This window comes from Melospiza melodia, chromosome 31, assembly GCF_035770615.1.
Source record: "Melospiza melodia melodia isolate bMelMel2 chromosome 31, bMelMel2.pri, whole genome shotgun sequence".
Lineage (NCBI taxonomy): Eukaryota > Metazoa > Chordata > Aves > Passeriformes > Passerellidae > Melospiza > Melospiza melodia.
Genome location: NC_086224.1, coordinates 862,198 through 880,944, shown reverse-complemented (window position 1 = coordinate 880,944; position 18,747 = coordinate 862,198). Strand labels below are relative to the sequence as shown.

The 18,747-nt window shown below is 46.5% G+C and overlaps 1 protein-coding gene across 3 annotated transcripts in view; it reads right to left on the bottom strand.

Annotated features, from left to right (window-relative positions):
* The window catches only part of DIP2B (disco interacting protein 2 homolog B), a 61,710-nt gene that overhangs the window by 32,644 nt on the left and 10,319 nt on the right, over positions 1-18,747 (bottom strand). For all 3 annotated transcript variants that reach the window (XM_063179152.1, XM_063179153.1, XM_063179154.1), the window contains exon 2: positions 2,678-2,749. In XM_063179152.1, the coding sequence (XP_063035222.1) occupies positions 2,678-2,749 (72 nt within the window). The remainder of the gene's footprint in view (positions 1-2,677; positions 2,750-18,747) is intronic.

Genomic DNA, 18,747 nt, shown 5'->3' with positions numbered 1-18,747 from the left:
AAAAGCTTCATGTTTTCTGATCACTCGAGTATTTACAAAGTCAGGCACCCACTAGATGTCAGCAGCAGATTTAACAGTATTTAAAATGAATTATTAAATTCATATTCAGTTCTCTTTTGTAAGTCTTGTAAAAGCCTCTCATCTCTCCGTGGGGCATCACAGGGCAAACATGACATTCCAGTTAGGAAGGGATCAGAGGTGGCTCTAAGTGACATGACACACAGAGAACAAGCTCTTTGTTTCAATATTTTGCTCTGACATAATAACATGTTCCAGTGGCCTCACAAAGCGTTCATACACAGAGGAGGAAAGAGTGTAAATCACTGATGGTTACACAACAAAGCAGCACAAGGCAAGCCTGGCAGGTGACAGGTGATTTATTTAGAGCTCCCTTCAGAATAATCCTGCTACAGCTGCACTTTCTGCTGGCAGAAACATGACAAATATGACAGAGAGATGAAAAATGAATTCTTTTAGATTGGCTTTGAAGGATGCCATGGATTTGTTGACTGTCTTTAGCTTCTAATGAGAATTGACTGCTTTGTGATCCCTGTGTTTTGGTGAAGGGCCAACGATTTAGAGATTCAGAGGCTGAACCATTAGAAGATCAACAAGGATAAATGTTTGCATGAATAACAAGGAGAACAAGTGCCACATGCACAAGGGAGCAGCTGCAAACCTGTAACTCCACTGTCTGCAAACAGAATGGAGCAGCAGTGCTGGGGCTGGACTGGCTATTCCTTGAAGATGTTTTATTTCAAGCTACATACACATAAAAACATGGAAATAACCAACTTGAGCCTGCAGGGTTTCCAGGGCAGCCTGAACACACTCCCAGAACCCAGGGACACCTGGCCCAGCTCCATTTGCTGTGCTTGCTGCTGACCCCTATCATGGAGAACGGCCTGGAATTAGGGACTTCATATTTTGGGATCTGCAGATTGCAGAGACTTTAGGAGTTAGCAGCTAGATGGACCCTAATGGATACTGCACCAGGAAAAAATGCATCTTTAGGTAATTAACAGTGCTGCCTTAACTCCTGAGGCCATGTGAATGGAGAATCTCCTAAATGATCCTGCTGACATGCCCTGACATGTCCCCCCCCTCCCTTCCTCTCATTTCACATCCATGGAATGGAGACACTCCATCAGCCAACACCAGCCCAGGGCTCACAGAAATGGCACGAAATGCCAGCCAGCACTAAGTATTTTGTTGTTGTTTGTTTTGTTGTTGTTGTTGTTGTTGTTGTGGACTAAATGAATTTTCTTCTCATTACCAAGGTGACCTGATTCTGAATCCCTCACGCATGACTTCCACGGGGATTTTACAACAGGAGATTCCCAGACACTGGGGCAGCTGGGTGTGAGATGGATAAAAAGCTGCAGAGCTGGGCCGGAAGGGCAATCAGACCTCTGGGTTAATTGGTGACCTCCCTCATCCTTCTGCCTGGACCTCAGCTCCACTGGCAGCTCTCACAATTAACAGAGCACAGCCCAGCCTTGCCAAACACTCTTTTCCCCCTCCTAATTAAACATTTTCTGAGACAAATCAAACGTGCACAGTGCCAGGGTTGGGGCCAGGATTGTATCATCTTCAGACTCCAGAATACTCAGGACAAAAGCAGGGCTGCCAAGAGTTCCTGAACTACCCAAGGATTGCCCATTTCCTCCTCAAGCTCGAGATCTCCACTGGCACAAATGCTAGCCTGAGGACTGTAAAACCTGCTCAACAAATACCTACTTATCAAGAGGGATTAGTCATGTGGATATTAGTTTTTGGTTTCTTTAAGTAACAGAAATAGATTTGATAAATAGGCAGCAACCAAGTCTCTGAGATTCCCATCACATCCTGCTCCAGGGAGCCCTCAGCACTTGGAGAGCTGTTTGTAACAAAATCTCCATTTTGAAGGCTAAATTACATTTTTGCTTGCCTTGCTCCCTTCAGCTCAGACAGAACACACTGTAAAAAACCCAACCTCAAAAAGCCCCACCTTGAGATCAATAAACAACCAAATCCAACCTGAGAACGACCTAGAGAGCAGGAACTGGGCAGTGGTTTGGGGTGGGAGAGTCAGGAAGTTGCCACATGACAACTTTATTTCCCCCATCAAGTGCCTGAAGGGAGCTGCTGTCATTTTCCCCCCAGTCCCGTGGTGTTGATGGGCAATAAATGCACTTTGAGCTTTTACTCTTTATCAATGTTTTTTTGGCAGTAGACCAGGCTCAGTAAATTCCAGTAGGTCCATTCAGGACTCTCTGTCATAGCCAGTCACTGCCTGAAATCAGAAGCAGACACATCAGTTTTTAATGGCTGAACATCTCAGGATATCAGTAACAATTATTCCATGTAAGCCCCAAAATAATGATTAGACACACATTCAGCCACGTCCTTCAGTTTACAATTAAATGTAATTATCCCACATACAACCAGCTGAGCTGCTCTGGATCTCTGAACCAAAGGAAATTGGACCCAAAGGAGGTGACTTCAGCTACTCTGGCAAAATAAAGCAACAAATTATAAAAATGCTAATGTTTCTCCAACAAGGCACTAAAAAGGACAGAGCACAGATATTTTGGAGAATGTTTCCAGAATGGTTCTTGAGGACCTTCATGATTGATCCAGAGCCCTTGAGGAGCCAAGGGAGTGGGAGGTGATTCCAGCCAAAACAAGGACCTACCTTGGGTTTGTGGAACATACGGAGCCAGCAGCTTTGCTCTCTTCTTCTCATACCCCTTCTGTGTGATGTCCCCTAAAAACAAACAAAGAAACCTCATTTAATCACATTGGAATTTTGCAATTTGAGGTCTGCCTGCTTTTTTTTCCGTGCCATTAAGGTTTCACCTGAACACAGCTGAAGAAAACCTGAAACTCAATAAATCCGAGCACATTAAGATTTCAAAGCTCCATATTACAGAACTTCTGCAGTTTCCCTTGGGATCAGAGACCTACACTATCCACTATTTAAATGCAATACCTTGGATCACAGCAGCTATCTAAATGGAATATCAAAGCAGTGAAAAACTAAAAAGGGAAACTGGGAGTGCATGAAAATCTCCTGTAACCACAAAAAACAACTTATGTGAACAAAGTGGGATAATTCCCAACCCAAAGGGTGAAGGGGAAGTGCAAACTCACAGCCTCATCTTCAACTAATCAAACAGCAAACAAAGTGAGTCCACTGCAGCAGCTGCTTAGGGGATCTTCACAAACTGAGGCAAGGGTGGACATGATCCAGGTGCCAGGGAATCACCACCCTCACAGGGAGGAATTTCTTCCATATATGTCAATTAAACTTCCCCTCTTTCAGTGTGAACCCATTCCCCCTGTCCTGTCACTGCAGTTGCTGGTGAATTCTCCTTTTCCAGCTTCCCTGTAGCCCTTTCAGACACTGGAAGGAGCTGTGAAGTCTCCACACCACCTTCTCCATGCTGAAGGTTCCCAACTCTCCCAGCTGTCTCCATAAGGGAGGTGCTCCAGTCTCTTTTTATCAACCTCGTGTTCTCCTCTGGACCTGCTCCAACAGCTCCACATCCTTCTGATTGTGGGGGCCCCAAAACTGGACAGAAAGCTCCAGGTGGGCTGAGCAGAGGGGGAGAATCCCCTCTGGAGTGATTATTATTAGAGTGATTACTCTAGAGACCAGAATAAGCATTTGTAAACTTTTCCCTCTTTTAAAAAACTAATCTGTCTGATCCTGGAGATGCACCATCTGGCTGCTGCCTTTTGTTTTAATTTCTCACATTACATCAGAACCACAAGAAAGACTGGAACCTTGGAGGGATTAAAACAAACAGCCCTGCAGCGTTTCAAGCCTCTTCACAGAGCCTGCCATACTCACAACCTCCCATCTCCCAGAAATGGGGAGCCATCAAACACACAGCACTAAGAAAACAGAATTATTTGCTATCAAGCTAAAATCAAGCCACAGTTACACGATGACAAGAAGTGAGTGAGCACAAACAGGATGTTTTCTTTGCTGTGAGCCCAAAAGGAGAGGGAGCAGCCTCAGCCCCAGAGCAGATCTGGCTGTGGGGTTTGCCCTGAACAGGACCCTCCTGCCAGTCCCCTCCACAGCACTAAAGGGGATTACAGGCTTCAGGCTCTAAGTCTCCCAACTCCACCAATGTCTGCTAAAACATTCCAGCTAAGTGCCCAATTTGGTTCCAAAGGTGATTTGTGGAATGCCTGGAAAGGGAATGGACTCCGCTCCTCAAATGCCAGAGGCACTTCAGACTCTGAGACCAGGACTCCAGAGCTGGGGTGGGACTCGGTGCCTTCAGACTGACAGAGGTTTAGATAAGATATTGGGGAGAAACTCCTCCCTGTGAGGGTGCTGAGGCACAGGGTGCCCAGAGAAGCTGGGGATGCCCAATCTCTGCAAGTGTCCAAGGCCAGGCTGGCAGGGCTTGGAGCAACCTGGGATAGTGGAAAGTGTCCCTGCCAAGGCAGGGGGTGGAACAGGATGAGCTTTTCCAACCCAAACCATTCCGTGATTCCATCCTTCTCTGACTCGTGCTGCTCAGGGCAGGGTGTGCATCTGCACACAGAATTTTATCTCACTCCTCCAACACTATGTTTGAGTCAGGGCCCAACAAGCCCAAACAAATCCAGCAGCTGAAAGGGAGAATGTCCACGATGCACTGAAACGCCAAGCAAAGCAGTAATTCAGTGCCTGGCTGCAGTGCAGAGCTCAGGTGACACTCAGGGACGTGCAGGGACAGGGACACGTCCAGCTGAGCTCCTGTGTGCTGAGAGACTGCAGGGGCCTCAACACCCACCAGCTTGGCCTCCACTTCCAGAGGCAGTTTTCAGAGAATTGTGGAGTGTCCTGAGCTGGAAGGGACCCCAAGGATCATCCAGTGCAGCTCCTGGCCCTGCACAGACACCCCAACAATGCCACCCTGGGCATCCCTGGAGCAGCTCCTGCAGCTCTGGCAGCCTCAGGGCTGTGCCCATTCCCTGGGCAGCCTGGGCAGTGCCCAGCACCCTCTAGCACAAGAATCCTCTCCTGATTTCCCTGCCCTGGCAGAGCTGCAGTGGTTCCCTGGTGTCCTGTCCCTGGTCACAGGGAGCAGAGATGGGAGCTGCCCCTCGGGATGGAGCTGCAGCCCCCACGGAGTCTCCCCTCAGTCTCTTGTCCAGCTGAACAGACCCAGAGCCCTCCTCAGACCCTCCCCAATCCTCTGACCCTGCTTTGGACCCTCTCCAACACCTTCAGAGGGTTTTGAAACAGTGGCGTGAGGCCACCCCAGCCCAGAGCAGAGTGTGACCACCCCCATCCTCAGCTGGCCAGTGACACTGGCCCTGGTGGCCCCCAGGACAAGGTGACCCTTTGGGCTCTGGCAATGTCCATTTGGGAGGCATCCAGGGCATGGACACTGCAGGACAGCACAGGTACACACAAAGGGGAGGGATTTCTCCTTACAAGCCAACCCACAGGTTGGTTCAGAGCTTGTTTTTCTGTGATTAATTTCTCCCCAGGATTTAATTGTACTCTTCACATTGGTGGTTACACATTACATATAATGAAACATTTGCCACAGAAAATTGGTGGAATTAATAAGGAATACAACACATACAAATAATGTAAGTTCATTATGAACAAATACCAGAACTTTAGGTAGTACCAGCACCCATTCTGTTTCACATGCTGGGAAGCAGAGAATTCTCTCTAATTACTTGTTCCACACTAATATCCCACCAATAAAACAAACCCATCCACAATGGAATGGAAGCAGTATGGTTTCCCAGGCTTGATTTGGAAATCTGAAGCCAAAGTGAGATCCTCCTGAGAAACAAGAAGCTAACTCAGGCCACAACACCACCTGCAACCTCAACTGCCACGTGGGGCACATGATTGATATTATTGTTGTAAAAAGGATTCTCTGAGCATAAGCCAATAAAAAAATAAAGCCTAATGCTATTTGGCAAAAGCAGGGAAGTTCCAAGAAGAAATATTCAAGCAATAAATATAATAAAGCTGATAGATTTCTGGGACTCCCTGGCACTTCCTCTCTGTCTTCCTAGTGCTGAATTTCCAACTCCATCTGAATTTTTATGTTGTTATAACATTAAAAAAATAGATCAAACATTATTTTGACAAATTGACAGTCTCAAACACCTGCACAGGATTTGAAAATGTAAAGTCTCAATTTTGAGACCAGCCCTACTGAAGTGGAACTGGGCAGCAGGGACTGAAAGGTTTGGGGAAGGAGAAAAATCTGAGTTTTTCTGGAGCACCATCCATGCAGGTGTGACCCAAACCACAATTACCTGAAATAAAGCTCCAGCAAGACACAGGGATTGTCCTCCTGGGTAAAACCTCATGTGCAGGCATGGGTGCAGGTGTGGTCACCTCATGGATGTGATGATTTGAATACTGCAACCACAACTGTCACAACCAAATTGGCACAGCCAGCCTTGGGAACGAGTGTGCCTGTGACACACAGCACAGGTGGAATGAGATTATTGAATAAAACCTCTTTTCTGGTCATGCTGAGTCCAAATTTGGTACCAAAAGACACAAAAGAATCGCTAAGGGAGTTTTCTTTCAGCCTATTCCTTTTCTGCTGATCTACAGGAAATGGAAATGGTGAGATCTGGACACAAACATGGACTTCCTTATGGAATATCATAAATTACAGCCACAGGAAGAGCACCAGGACAAAAGGGCTGCAAACTCTGGAACCATTCACTCCTCTGACATAAACCTGGTCAATCATTAACCCCCTTCCATAAATAAAACACTCTGTGACATCTGGGGTGCTGAATTCTCCCAGAGAGCTCAAAACCCACCCTGAGAACCACAACCCCTCTCCAGGCAGATGCAAGACAGGGCACCACAGAGAAACACCAGCAACGCAAATGAGAGCTGATAATTTGGCTATAAAATGGTGTTTGTTCATTCCCAAGGAAGAAATTAAAACACCAACAGTGTTGAGACTCTCCTGGCTCCCTCCCAGCCACCACCCATTTCTGTTCCGTTCACTCTGCATTTATCCATATCTGCAGCGAGCTGAGGCTCAGCCTCCCCAGGCTGAGGCCCTGCCCAGGAAATGGGGTTCTGCTCAAAGGGAAGCAGCTTTAGGGGTTTTAGAGGAGAGATGAGAGGGAGCTGAGCTGCTGCTGTGCTGGAGGAAGAGGCTCCTCTTCCTTCCTGCCACCCCTGCTGCAGCCACAGCTCCGGTGCAGCGACATCTTCAAATTCCCCAGGTAACCGGTGCAGGTGTAAAAAACCCCACCACCACCACCACAATCATCATCTGGTTCTCCTAACTGTTCTCCTAATTTCTTGGGAGAAAATATAGAATTGATCCTCATTGCACAAATCTATCTGGAATGTTGTGATGGTTGGGAGTGCAAGGGAAAGGATGAGCTTGCAAGGGAAAGGATGAGTGTGCAATGCAGCGCCCAGGGAAGGACACCCGGGCAACCTGGATGTCACACCCGGGCAGCCTGGATGTCACACCTGGGCAGCCTGGATGTCACACCCGGGCAGCCTGGATGTCACACCTGGGCAGCCTGGATGTCACACCTGGGCAGCCTGGATGTCGCACCCTGGATGTCACACCTGGGCAGCCTGGATGTCGCACCTGGGCAGCCTGGATGTCACACCTGGGCAGCCTGGATGTCACACCTGGGCAGCCTGGATGTCGCACCCTGGATGTCGCACCCGGGCAGCCTGGATGTCGCACCTGCATTCAAACCCTGCCCCGGAGAAGCCCCGGGAGCCTCGCTCCCCACCCGGCCGCTGACGCCAGGCTGCTTTTCAGCAATTAGCGCTGATGATCTGTTCTAACCAGTGGTGCTCAATCAGTGCAAGGTGGTAACACCCGCTAATCCTGCTAGCTCAGACAATGCTCCTCTTTCAACATCCCTGCTCCCCTTCCCCCATGCAATGAGAACACTGAATCATTTACTGTCTAACAAAACCATAATTACTACAGTGGAGAAATTAAGGAAAATGATCACGTAGGGCACAGCATCTCCCCAACAAAGCCTCCAAACACTGGGCTGCAGCAAGGAAAAGATTCCAATTGGAAAGCAGTTTGTGTGCATTTAAAAAATGTTTGTATGCTTTAAAAAAATAATCTGTTGATGTTTCCAGCAGTTTGTGCTACCAGGGAATCCTGGTGGTGCTTCTGGTTCTTCTATTAGCCCCAAAACACAGAGAGCTATTCTACTGAAAGCAAAAATGACAAGATTGTAAAAAAAATAATTAAATTATTCCATTATCACTGATTCATCTGGATTTCAGGTCTCACCTCTATAAATGACCTGGTGACTTGGCCTTTCCTGCCTACTCCTCTGCTGATGTCCAGGCCCAGGACAGGCAACATCTCCCTGTGGTTTTATCACCTCAAACATGCTCTGAAAGAGCTAAAAACAGAGTCTGGGTCTGCAGGGCTTGAGCCTGGAGTACCAACATCGAGGCAATGAAGACCAGAAGTGCTGCTGAAAGTCCAGAATGTTCTTTTGCTGCAGTCACCTCCAGATAAGGCCTTTCAAGTGTGACTGAAATCCAAAGTGAGGACTAAGTGCACTCGTGGCCTGGGCAAAAAATGGGCACAACATCAGGCCAGCACTTAGTCAGGAATGCTGTCATCACTCACTTATGTGCTGAGAGCTGTTCCCACCTTTCTTAAAAAAGAAATTCCTCCCTGTGAGGGTGGGGACGGCCTGGCACAGCTTGCCCAGAGGAGCTGTGGCAGCTCCATCCCTGCAAGTGTCCAAAGCCAGGCTGGAGGGGGCTTGGAGCCACCTGGAATGGTGGAAAGGGGTCCCTGCCCATAGCAGGGAGTGACACTGGATGGGCTTTAAGTTCCCTTCCAACTCAAGCCAGTCTGGGTTCCTGTGATTTTCCTGGAGAACTGGCAACTTCTAGCCATCCCACACTATCCTCAATGGTTTTACCAAGGGTTAATACGGAGACATCCTCAATTTCAGGCTTCAGCAAGCCTAAAAACAACATTTAAGATTTTTTTTTCTAAGGCTGTGCGCTCAAATAGACTGTGCAATGGCCTTAAACTCCTCCTACCACTCTTAGCTACAACTGCAGCACAAAAACTACATTTGAAACAAGTTTAGACAACTGCCTCGTTCTGTTTGAGGCCAAATGATGATGCAGCTTCAAAGATTCCCTCCTCCATCCTTTGGGTGAAGCTGTATATCAGGTTTCCTTCTTAGCAAGGTCTGTGAACTAACAGTCTTCCAGTAAAACTCTGATTTCTGGAGAGAAACAACACCTTACTCACTGTTCTTGTCACCAAACAACCAGCAGAGGTTTGGGCTCCGTGGTTTCCCTTTAACAGCACCATTGTGCTCCCACCAGGAGCATGAATAGGGCACTGCAAACCCAGCAGGGCTCACAAAGCTGTGTTTGTTGGGCACAAGCATTAAACTGCTCCAGCTTCGGTGTTAAAAGTTTCACAGACAGATCAGCTCCAGATTAATTTACACACACAGAACAAGCCGACTTGGCTGCAGCACTGTGGGGGCTCTGTTCTACACTTCCAAAAGCCTTTTCTAAAGGCTTAGGAGGGTTGTTTTACCAAATTAAAACGATTTTAATCTCAACATTTATTATTTCAAAAGAATTCCATTCGAGATGAGGTTTCTGTGTTCAAGGCCTGGGTCATTCCAGGTCACAAGGTGCTCTTCTCCCCAGGTCATTCTTGGTGCCACAAACCTTAAGGGTTTTTTTTTGTTGTTGTTGTTTTAACTTTAAGCAGTAAATCCAACTCCTGAAACTATACTGAAGAATGTCTTTATCTTCCAGCAGCGTTTCCGAGCTGCAGCAGCCCCAGTGTCCTCGGCTCACCCGTCTGGGCTGTGTATTTCCAGCTGTAATCTTCCAGGCCATATGTGATGCATCACCAAGTGGGTGAGCTAAGGACAGGGCTCAGTCCCCTCTGTACACCTGGGCTGGGGACAGCAGTGACAAGGAGGCGTCACCAGCTCAACCTCTCCCACACAAAGACACATCTGGGAACTCATCACAGGCATTTCTGATGAATATAGCACTACCCAGGGTGAGCAAAATGAGTTCTCAGGGGCTTTGGGAGCTAGGACTGGGAATAAAAGAGCCTCTCACGGGTGTAACTGGGCTTTGGCTGATTCTTCTCTCCCAGCAGATATGAGAATGTGCTCACCGTGACTGTGAGTGGCTCACACATCATCACCATGTCCTGGTATCTCTAGAAAAGTTTATTTAAAGGATTTCCTCAGGTACATTGGTCAAAAAACCTCTTCTTCACCTCTACAGAAGAACTAAAGAGCCAGAAAGACTTTGCCTTTCAGATCCTCAGCTGGGACAACGCCCTTGTGCACAAGGAGGAATTTCTCCATGGAAAGGGCAGTGAAACATTGAAAGGGGCTGCTCAGGGAGGTGTGGAGTCCCCATCCCTGGAAGTATCCAAAAAATGACTGGAGTGGCACTGAGTGCTCTGGGTGGGGATCAGTCACAGGCTGCATCTGATGACCTCAGAGGGCTTTTCCAGCCTCAGTGATTCTGTGACTCTGTGATCAGCCACCCAAATCATGCTGCCAATGCACAGCTAACATCTACCTTTCCAAAAGGCAAAATGTTTTTAAAAAGGCTCCAAAGACTCTTGAAGATAAACTCTTAAAACCTTCAGCTCCATCAGTTAATTGTGTTAGCCCTGATAACAGGAAACACAAGCTCTGCTCAACTGCCTCCAACCAACACCTACAAAATTAAATCACCAAAGTCAACTTTATATGAGATATTCTATTGTGAAGTGCAGCCATATAAATGTTATGCTGCCCATAAAATTTATGTGCAGCACATGCACATAAACAGTTGAATCCCATGTACAAATAAAAAAATCTTGCATGTAACCCCATCCTAGGGATAAAAACTAAAAATCCTTGAAATAGCTACAACTTGTCATCAGGGGAAAATGCATTTTCCCTTCTGAAGGCAACAAACCCAAGGCTTTGTCACAAGCAGGATTTTACAAAATCTGTTCAGGATAAATGTTTTCATCTATTTTTAATAAGCAGTCAGTGAGAACCATGTGAGTGGAGAGGCGGGAGCACTGCAGGGTTCCAGCACCAGAACAATCTGCAGGAGGGGACACAGCCAGTGTCACACACGTCCCCAAGAACCGGCTGAGCTGAGTAAAGCAAGGCAACTCCCAGAGCATTGAATAACCCAGCTGAAGGGATTCTGCCCTGAATAATTCTTTTTGCTGACTAACCTCCTGCTCACAGAAATTCCCAAATATTCAATCCTCAATGCAAGCGCAGACCTTGCTCTCTCCCACCAGACTGAAAAGCAAAGTTCCCCAGGAAATGACTAAACTGTGACAGCCCTGTGATTCAGCACTTGATTCGGGCAGGGAGAGCACTGTCACCCTCCAGGTACACACTGAATTGTTTGAATGCTGATAACACTCTGCCAGGAGTTGCCTGTCCAGCCCAACAAGAGATTACACACAAACTCTGCCTGTTCTGGCAGTCTGCACTTTTACAAAGGATAGACAAGTGCGGACAAATGATTTTCCAAATCAAGCCTGGTTTTAGCCCAGGAATTAAAACAAAGACAAAACCATGCTGGCACCCAAAGAGATTAAAACAGAAGTCACTGTGGGTTTTAATCCTGTGTGTGACTCCTGTCAGCCACCTTTTCTTGGCATTCAGGGGTCAATATTTAATAATTCTTTTGGCTTCAATTTTTAACATAAGCCAGGTGCCACAGGGATTCCTTGCTGGTGACTCTCCTCCCATCCTGACTCCACAGCAACACCTTGTCCAACCATACCAAAAAGCAGTTTGGACACACAGCCTGCTTCACTCCAGCTGGAATTGAAAATTCACTTTTCCTAAATAAATCCTAGATTCTTGAATAAGATGCAAGAAGGGAAGAAGAAAGAAATTACGAGCAATTACTGCCCTATCTGGTGATCAAACACAGCTGCTCATACCAAGTATTCAGCAACTCCAACCTGTCCTTAAACACAGCACAGAACCTAACCCAGTTGGCACCTCACCCTGCACAGTAATTATGTATTTCCAGATGGGATAGTGCTATTCCAAGTCACAGCAATGAGGTCGATGATTATGCATGATGAAACAAAGAAAGAGAACTTGATGGAGGCACTTCCACTTAGAAGATCCCTCCTCAAACAAAACCCAACTGAAAAACAGAACCAACGAAGCACAGTGAATAATCACAAGAATGAATCTTTCAAAAATCAAGAGGTGAGACACATATCCCACACCCTGGTTTTCCCTAGGAGCCAGTACCAAGGGTGAATTCATAAGGATGTTATTCCCATTCCATAGAAAAAGCAGCAAAGTGGTGGCTGCTCAAGAGAGTAAAATACATTTTTTTTTCTCCCAAAGCACTGAAATCTGGAACAGAGCCCCGAGTCACTGCACTCCCAAGTGCTCACTCGAGGACAGCCACTATTAAACAGGATTAGTCACCAGAGCAGGATCCCACTACTTAAAGGCAAAGCAATATAATTATTAAACTTTTACCAGCCTCCAATTAGTGTGCGACACCTGTAATTTGACTGGCGGAGACTCCCACCAAATTCCCAACTCTGCCTTCCTGACAGAGGCAGCAGCAGCTCCAGGAGCACACAGAGCTTTCCTCCTCATTCCCTTCAAGCCTGACTAGTGGGAACTAAAACCCCTTGTTTTTGGTGTTTTATTAAACCTGCTCTGCACACCCCCATCCCAAACAGGACTCTGCACCCTGGGAATGGGGGGCTGCCTGTGGAGCAGGACAGCTCCTCCACGCAGCCACCAGGCCAGCTTTCCTGCACTCAACAGCACAACGACCCATTCAGGCTGGCTACGAGCCTGGGAAAGCAGATTTAAACAGACAGAGCAGAAGAAAAATGTCCTGCACAGCATGGCATGAGCAGCAGATTCCAGGCCCTGCGCTCGGCCCGGGCTGTGTGAAGCCTTCAGTTGTGTTTACATCAGCATCCACAGCTCCTTAAAGAGTGGCACTGCTGAGGAAACCCTGTTGGCACGTCACCAGCAGGCCTAAAAAACCCCATTATCCTGTCAGCTGCAACGCTCTGTGCAAGAGGGATCACCAGAGGGGTGACTTCTGTTCAGGGCTCCTTGGGCAGAGTCAATGTCTGCTCCAGCAGAGCTTTGTTCCTGCTGCAGAGCAGGATGTGGCCAGACCCTGCTCATGTGAAAGCCTTTAAGCTGCGTGGAATATCAAAATAACGAGCCAAAGTCAGAGGAAAGAGAACCCAAACCCTCCCCAAAGTCACTGCAGGGGAGAAGAGACTTTTCTCCCAGCACAGCCTAATTAATAAAGCACATTATTAGTTCTTTAAAATGAATGACATCCAGTTTTTGCTGCAAAATGGCCTTTTTAAATAGAAAAAAATACCTTTTTACCATAAAGAGAAGGCACAGTCAATTTACTGCCCTTGTTACACAGGATATTGTGATATCACCCCAATATTTCTGTTGTTCCAATCACAAATATCCTCTCACATGGAATTATCTATCTATCTATCTATCTATCTATCTATCTATCTATCTATCTATCTATCTATCTATCTATCTGTCTATCTGTCTGTCTATCTATCTATCTATCCATCCATCCATCCATCCATCCATCCATCTCTCTCTCTCTCTCTCTCTCTCTCTCTCTCTCTCTCTCTCTATCACATCAAACCATATTTTCACAAAACTAGGAGGACATATATCCCTTCCACACTGCCACCAGTGGACCCTGAACCAATATAAACAGGCCTAAAAGTAAAAAAGATCTTGTTCACCAGCCATCTCCAAATCCACAGCTACTTCTGACAGAATTTTCCTCCCTCTGCCTCTCTCAGGGGGCAATATCTCGTCTTCCAATTTAAATAAACTGATTTCTCAAATGTCTCGCTCGTAGAGGGAAGGAAGTATGGAGAAATCAGCAGGATTATTTAAGAACACACAGTCAGCAACTTGACAAAAATTAAAAGAACGCAAACAAAAGGGGCTCTCACGTGCTGAAAGGCAACCAGAACTGTCCTCATGTCCTGCTCTGTTCATTTGACCAGAATATCATGAATTTGGAAAAGAATTTTATGTCTTATAACAGGCAAAAATTCCATGGTGTATTTGCACTAACAAGGCGCAATCCCTCCAAGATCAAGCTTATTGTAAAAACGGGTCCAAAATGATGAAATATTTGTATAAACTTCTAACCACATAGCAGTATAAACAGATTTGAGCCCTAACCAAGTAAAAGCTGGACACTGTCACCAAAACACTGCTTGGCACTGGGAAAGTAAGAACTGCTGGTTCTGTTTTCTGCTTAAGATTATGGGGAAGTTACTCACAGAACAAGATGAGCTTCTTAAAAGTATTTCAGTAATAAATCAAAACAAATAAACCCTATTTCCATACTGTAAGCGAATCCAAATGTTTTCTCCAGTTGTCCTCACATACACCACCACAGGAAGCAGCCTGATAAATCTGCTAAAAGCCTTAAGAAGCCTAAATTAAAAATTCATACTCTGAAAATGATGAAGCCAGCACGAAAGCCAGAGTCTCCACCACTCCAGCTCTGTAGCCCAGAGCAAGAGATGAAAGATTTCCTGAGCTGGAATCTCCATGAAGGAGAAGGACCCAGCATTTGGGAGTTCAGGGTTGAATTTTTCACTTGGGGATTTTCCTGAGATGCTCCCTTACCTCTCTGTTACCTAACAGAGAACTTCCCCCATTTCCTCCAATTTAAGGATCCCTGGTTGGGATATTCAGGTTTTAATAACAACCTGAAAAGATTTGTCAAAAGCTCCTAAAAAATCTTGGAATTGAATGATGAAATCAATTACTTAATTTTAATGAGAGTGAGATCATATTTTAATTTTCCATTCTGCATTGAATTCCAAGCAAAGGTGACTGTGCAGTTTCTCTCAGCAATAGCCATTGTCTCTCCAAGGTGGAAGCAGAATTACTTTCAATAACAAACTAAACTTTATTGCCTTATTTCTCATTAGCACTTAATTCCACAGAATTAGCTTGGGTTTATTACGATGCAAAAGGACAGGTAAATCCTCCAACTTACTCATTGAAAAGAGAATCCCAGCTTTGAACTCTCTGGTTCTCACAAGAGGAAAAAATCCTGCCAGCTAAATTCTCTCTAGGCATGGACAGAGCAGAATTTGACACACAACTCTAAAATATCCAAGAAAAACCCCAAACCTACAAAAAAGGAGACAAAACAAACGCATGACCTGAAAAAGCAAGGTACGAATTGCAGAGGGTATGGAATCAGACTTGTCAGTCATTTGTGGGGACCCTGAGGGGCTCAGTTCCACATCACCCTGATGAAAAGGCAGGATGGAGGCACGGATGGACACAGGTGCCCAGGGCAAAGCTGCTGCTTCAGCTCCTCATGGGAGCCTGGCAGAGTTCCTGGACATCTGTGGCCTAATTCCACCTCTGTCCAGGCTGCTGAGGAAGGCAGGGACCTTCCAGGCCCTTCCCTCTCCATCACTGCAGGAGCTCCACCTCCTCCAAACCTGGAGATCCTACACAACCTGGAGATCCTACACAACCTGGTGGTTTGTCCATCTGAGAACCCATCTGTTCCAAACCTGGAGATCCTACACAACCTGGTGGTTTGTCCATCTGAGGGCCCCACCTCTTCCAAACCTGGAGATCCTACACAACCTGGAGATCCTACACAACCTGGTGGTTTGTCCATCTGAGGACCCCATCTGTTCCAAACCTGGAGATCCTACACAACCTGGTGGTTTGTCCATCTGAGAACCCATCTGTTCCAAACCTGGAGATCCTACACAACCTGGTGGTTTGCCCATCTGAGGATCACCCTAATTGCAGCCTTGCTCCACTGACCTACAGCCCGTTCCAGCACCCACGTGCTCTGTCTTGCTCCAGTCTATTCCACACCATTCCCCACCCCTGGAAGTGTCCAAGGCCGGTCTGGACAGGCCTTGAAGAGTGGAAGGTGTCCATGGCAGCAGGGTGGAATGAGATGAGCTTTAAGGCCCCTTCCAAAACCATTCCATTATTCCAGTTCATCTCCTACTTGGTCTCTCAACCTCACTTTAATACAAGTTCCTCCAGCACAGCCTATGTGACCTTTTCAGCCTCACCACTGAAGAGATGAAAATTCAACATTCCCTTTTATTCCTGCTAGAAATGACAACATAAAAAGTACTTGGACAGGAACCATCTGTTCCTGTGCCTAATGGAGCCATAATCACAGGATAACAACCATGCCACAGAACATTCCTCTGTTTATAAAACCAGGGTGTCAATGTAATAATATTAATGGGGAGCTGCTTGTGTCTTTTGGATAAAATATGAAATTCACAGCAGGCTTTGCTTTCAGCTGCAAACACCACAGCCTTTTACAGCAAAGCAAAGCACCACAGACAGCACTCACAATCAGGGGGTGGAGGGGCAGGAAGGGCTAAGGACGTGTTGACAGTAATAATTTAAGATGGGATATTCTGCCAAGAAAGAGAAACTAAAGGATTAACAACCAAATAGAAAATCTGCAATTAAGCAAAAACCTCTGAAAGAGAAGGACTGTGGACATAGCTCCGGGTTGGATCCTTGCCCTCCAATTTGTTCTCCAAGACTTCTCTGCTGACTCCCTGTGTTTCACAGAAGTAAAATTCATGCCACATGTAACAGCCTCTCAAGAGAAATGATGATGTTTGGGAAATAAAACAAGCACTTCTCTCCAACACTGCTTGCACAGGATTATTTCTTTTTTAGCACTGGGATTCTACAAGCACAACACAGAACTGTAGAAAAAACGCAGAAACAAAATTAATTCCTTGGAGAATCCCAGCTGAGATTTTCCTACTGAACACAGCACTGACCTGCAGTGACAGATAGTCTGAGCATCCATAACAACACCTGCAGGCTGCAGTGCCTCAGATGGACCCAGCAAACTCTGCAGAGCTGTTTCCTCCTGCCCTAATTCTGCTGGAGAAGACACAACAAAATTCCTGCTAGGACTGCCAGGTCACAGGCAGGTGGCCCCCAATTCCACAAACATACACAACCACACAGAAGCCACAAATGCAGGATGTGCTCACGACCCAACACTGTGGTCACAGCTCTCTGAAGTGTGATACCTGAATCAGCTGTGCTGTGCACAGGGCAGGATTGAATATTTCATGTTAAAAGCTCTAAAAGGAGAAAAAAAAAAAAAAAAACCCACAAAAAAACCTGGCCCAGAAGTGCAGCTTGTCAAAATCAACCGCTCAACTGACAGACAGTGCTGAGAAGCCTGGCATAAATCACTCCAAAATCTTCTTTTCATGCAGAGGAAAAGGAACAGTAAAGATCCCAACATGAAATCTTGCCCATTTTTAATTTGCTTGGTTGCACTTGTTTAAAATTGACGTTCATTTTGATACTTGAGCTTGTCTCTCCTTTTTATTTCTGCATGCAGCAAGCTGAGAATGAGGAATTTATCACATGGAGAAACCAGGACATCCCAGAGGCAGCTACCCCAGAGCCAAGGCAGCCTGACCAGCCCTGCCCTGGGAGCACAGGGAGGTCACAGGTGGGCCCAGGTGTCCCAGAGGGAACCAGTTCCATGCACAAGATCCTTCTCCATGGTCTGGTTTCACTGGACGGGGTCAGAGCTTTCCTGACAGGAGGAAAATCCTGAGAATTCAACACAAGATGTTCAAATTCAAACACCACCAGGGCCCTGAGAGCTAATGGACACTGACGTGCAGAAGTGTGTGATCACTTCAAGCCCTCACCTCCCTCCCAGAGGGGCCAAGGAAGGGCCTGGGGATGCAGCAGTGCCTGAACGGACTCAGGTTTCCTTTAGTCTCTAACAAAGGCTTGGAGCAGTTGGCACATTGCCCGGCCTCGCTGCCTTCTTCCTCCTCAGATGTGCTTCCATGCACAGATAAGGAGGGGTGGCTTTGAATTCACACCCTGCACAATCAGAGGCAAAGGACAGCACAGGAAACCCAAGTCAGCTTTTCCCCTGGGCGAGGGAACTCCCTGGAACAGCCAGCACAGTCCTCCTTGCTGGCATGCCCAACAATGTCACAGCAGACAGCAGACAATGTGCTCAGAGCTCCACCATTAACTGGTTTAGTGAGTTAAGACACAGATCTGGCTGCAGCTGCTCGGGGCAGAATGTGCTGAAGGAGCAGAAATGCACCTTCCAACTAAGGATCCATGAAACAACTTCAAATGTTCTCTTTGAGTGGTGGAAAGAATCCAAGGACTGCAGCTTACCCCAGAGTGACAGTACCTCTTGGGGACTTCTTGTCACACTTCACCCACAGAAAACTGTTCTGAAATAGCTCTTCCTGACAGCAGAATTAGAGAAAAACCAGCTCTGACATTTCCCAGGTCTCTCTACTTCACTACTTCCCTTCCTTCTCCCTTTCTTGGACTATTTTACAGACTGCTCTCATGGTATCAAGCACTCCACTTGCAATACTGTGAATTTCTTTGCACCTGCATCCAAACCCAGCTAGGGTGAGATCCTCCTCAACCTGAAGCCAAACTCAACTCTCAGAGAAGACCATTTTCTCCTTCTCCAGTTCTCCAGCCAACTCTCTCCTTTTATCCTTTTGCCCAAATCATCTGCTGGAAGAGGAGCCTGCAGTGCTCTGTGCTCACATCATTTCACTTGGTCTGTCATTTTAAACATTCCCAGGAAGGTCTTCTGTCATACATAAACAAGTAATTACTTTTCTAGGAGAAGAGGCCAAGTTCTGGCATCCTGGAGAACGTTTTTAT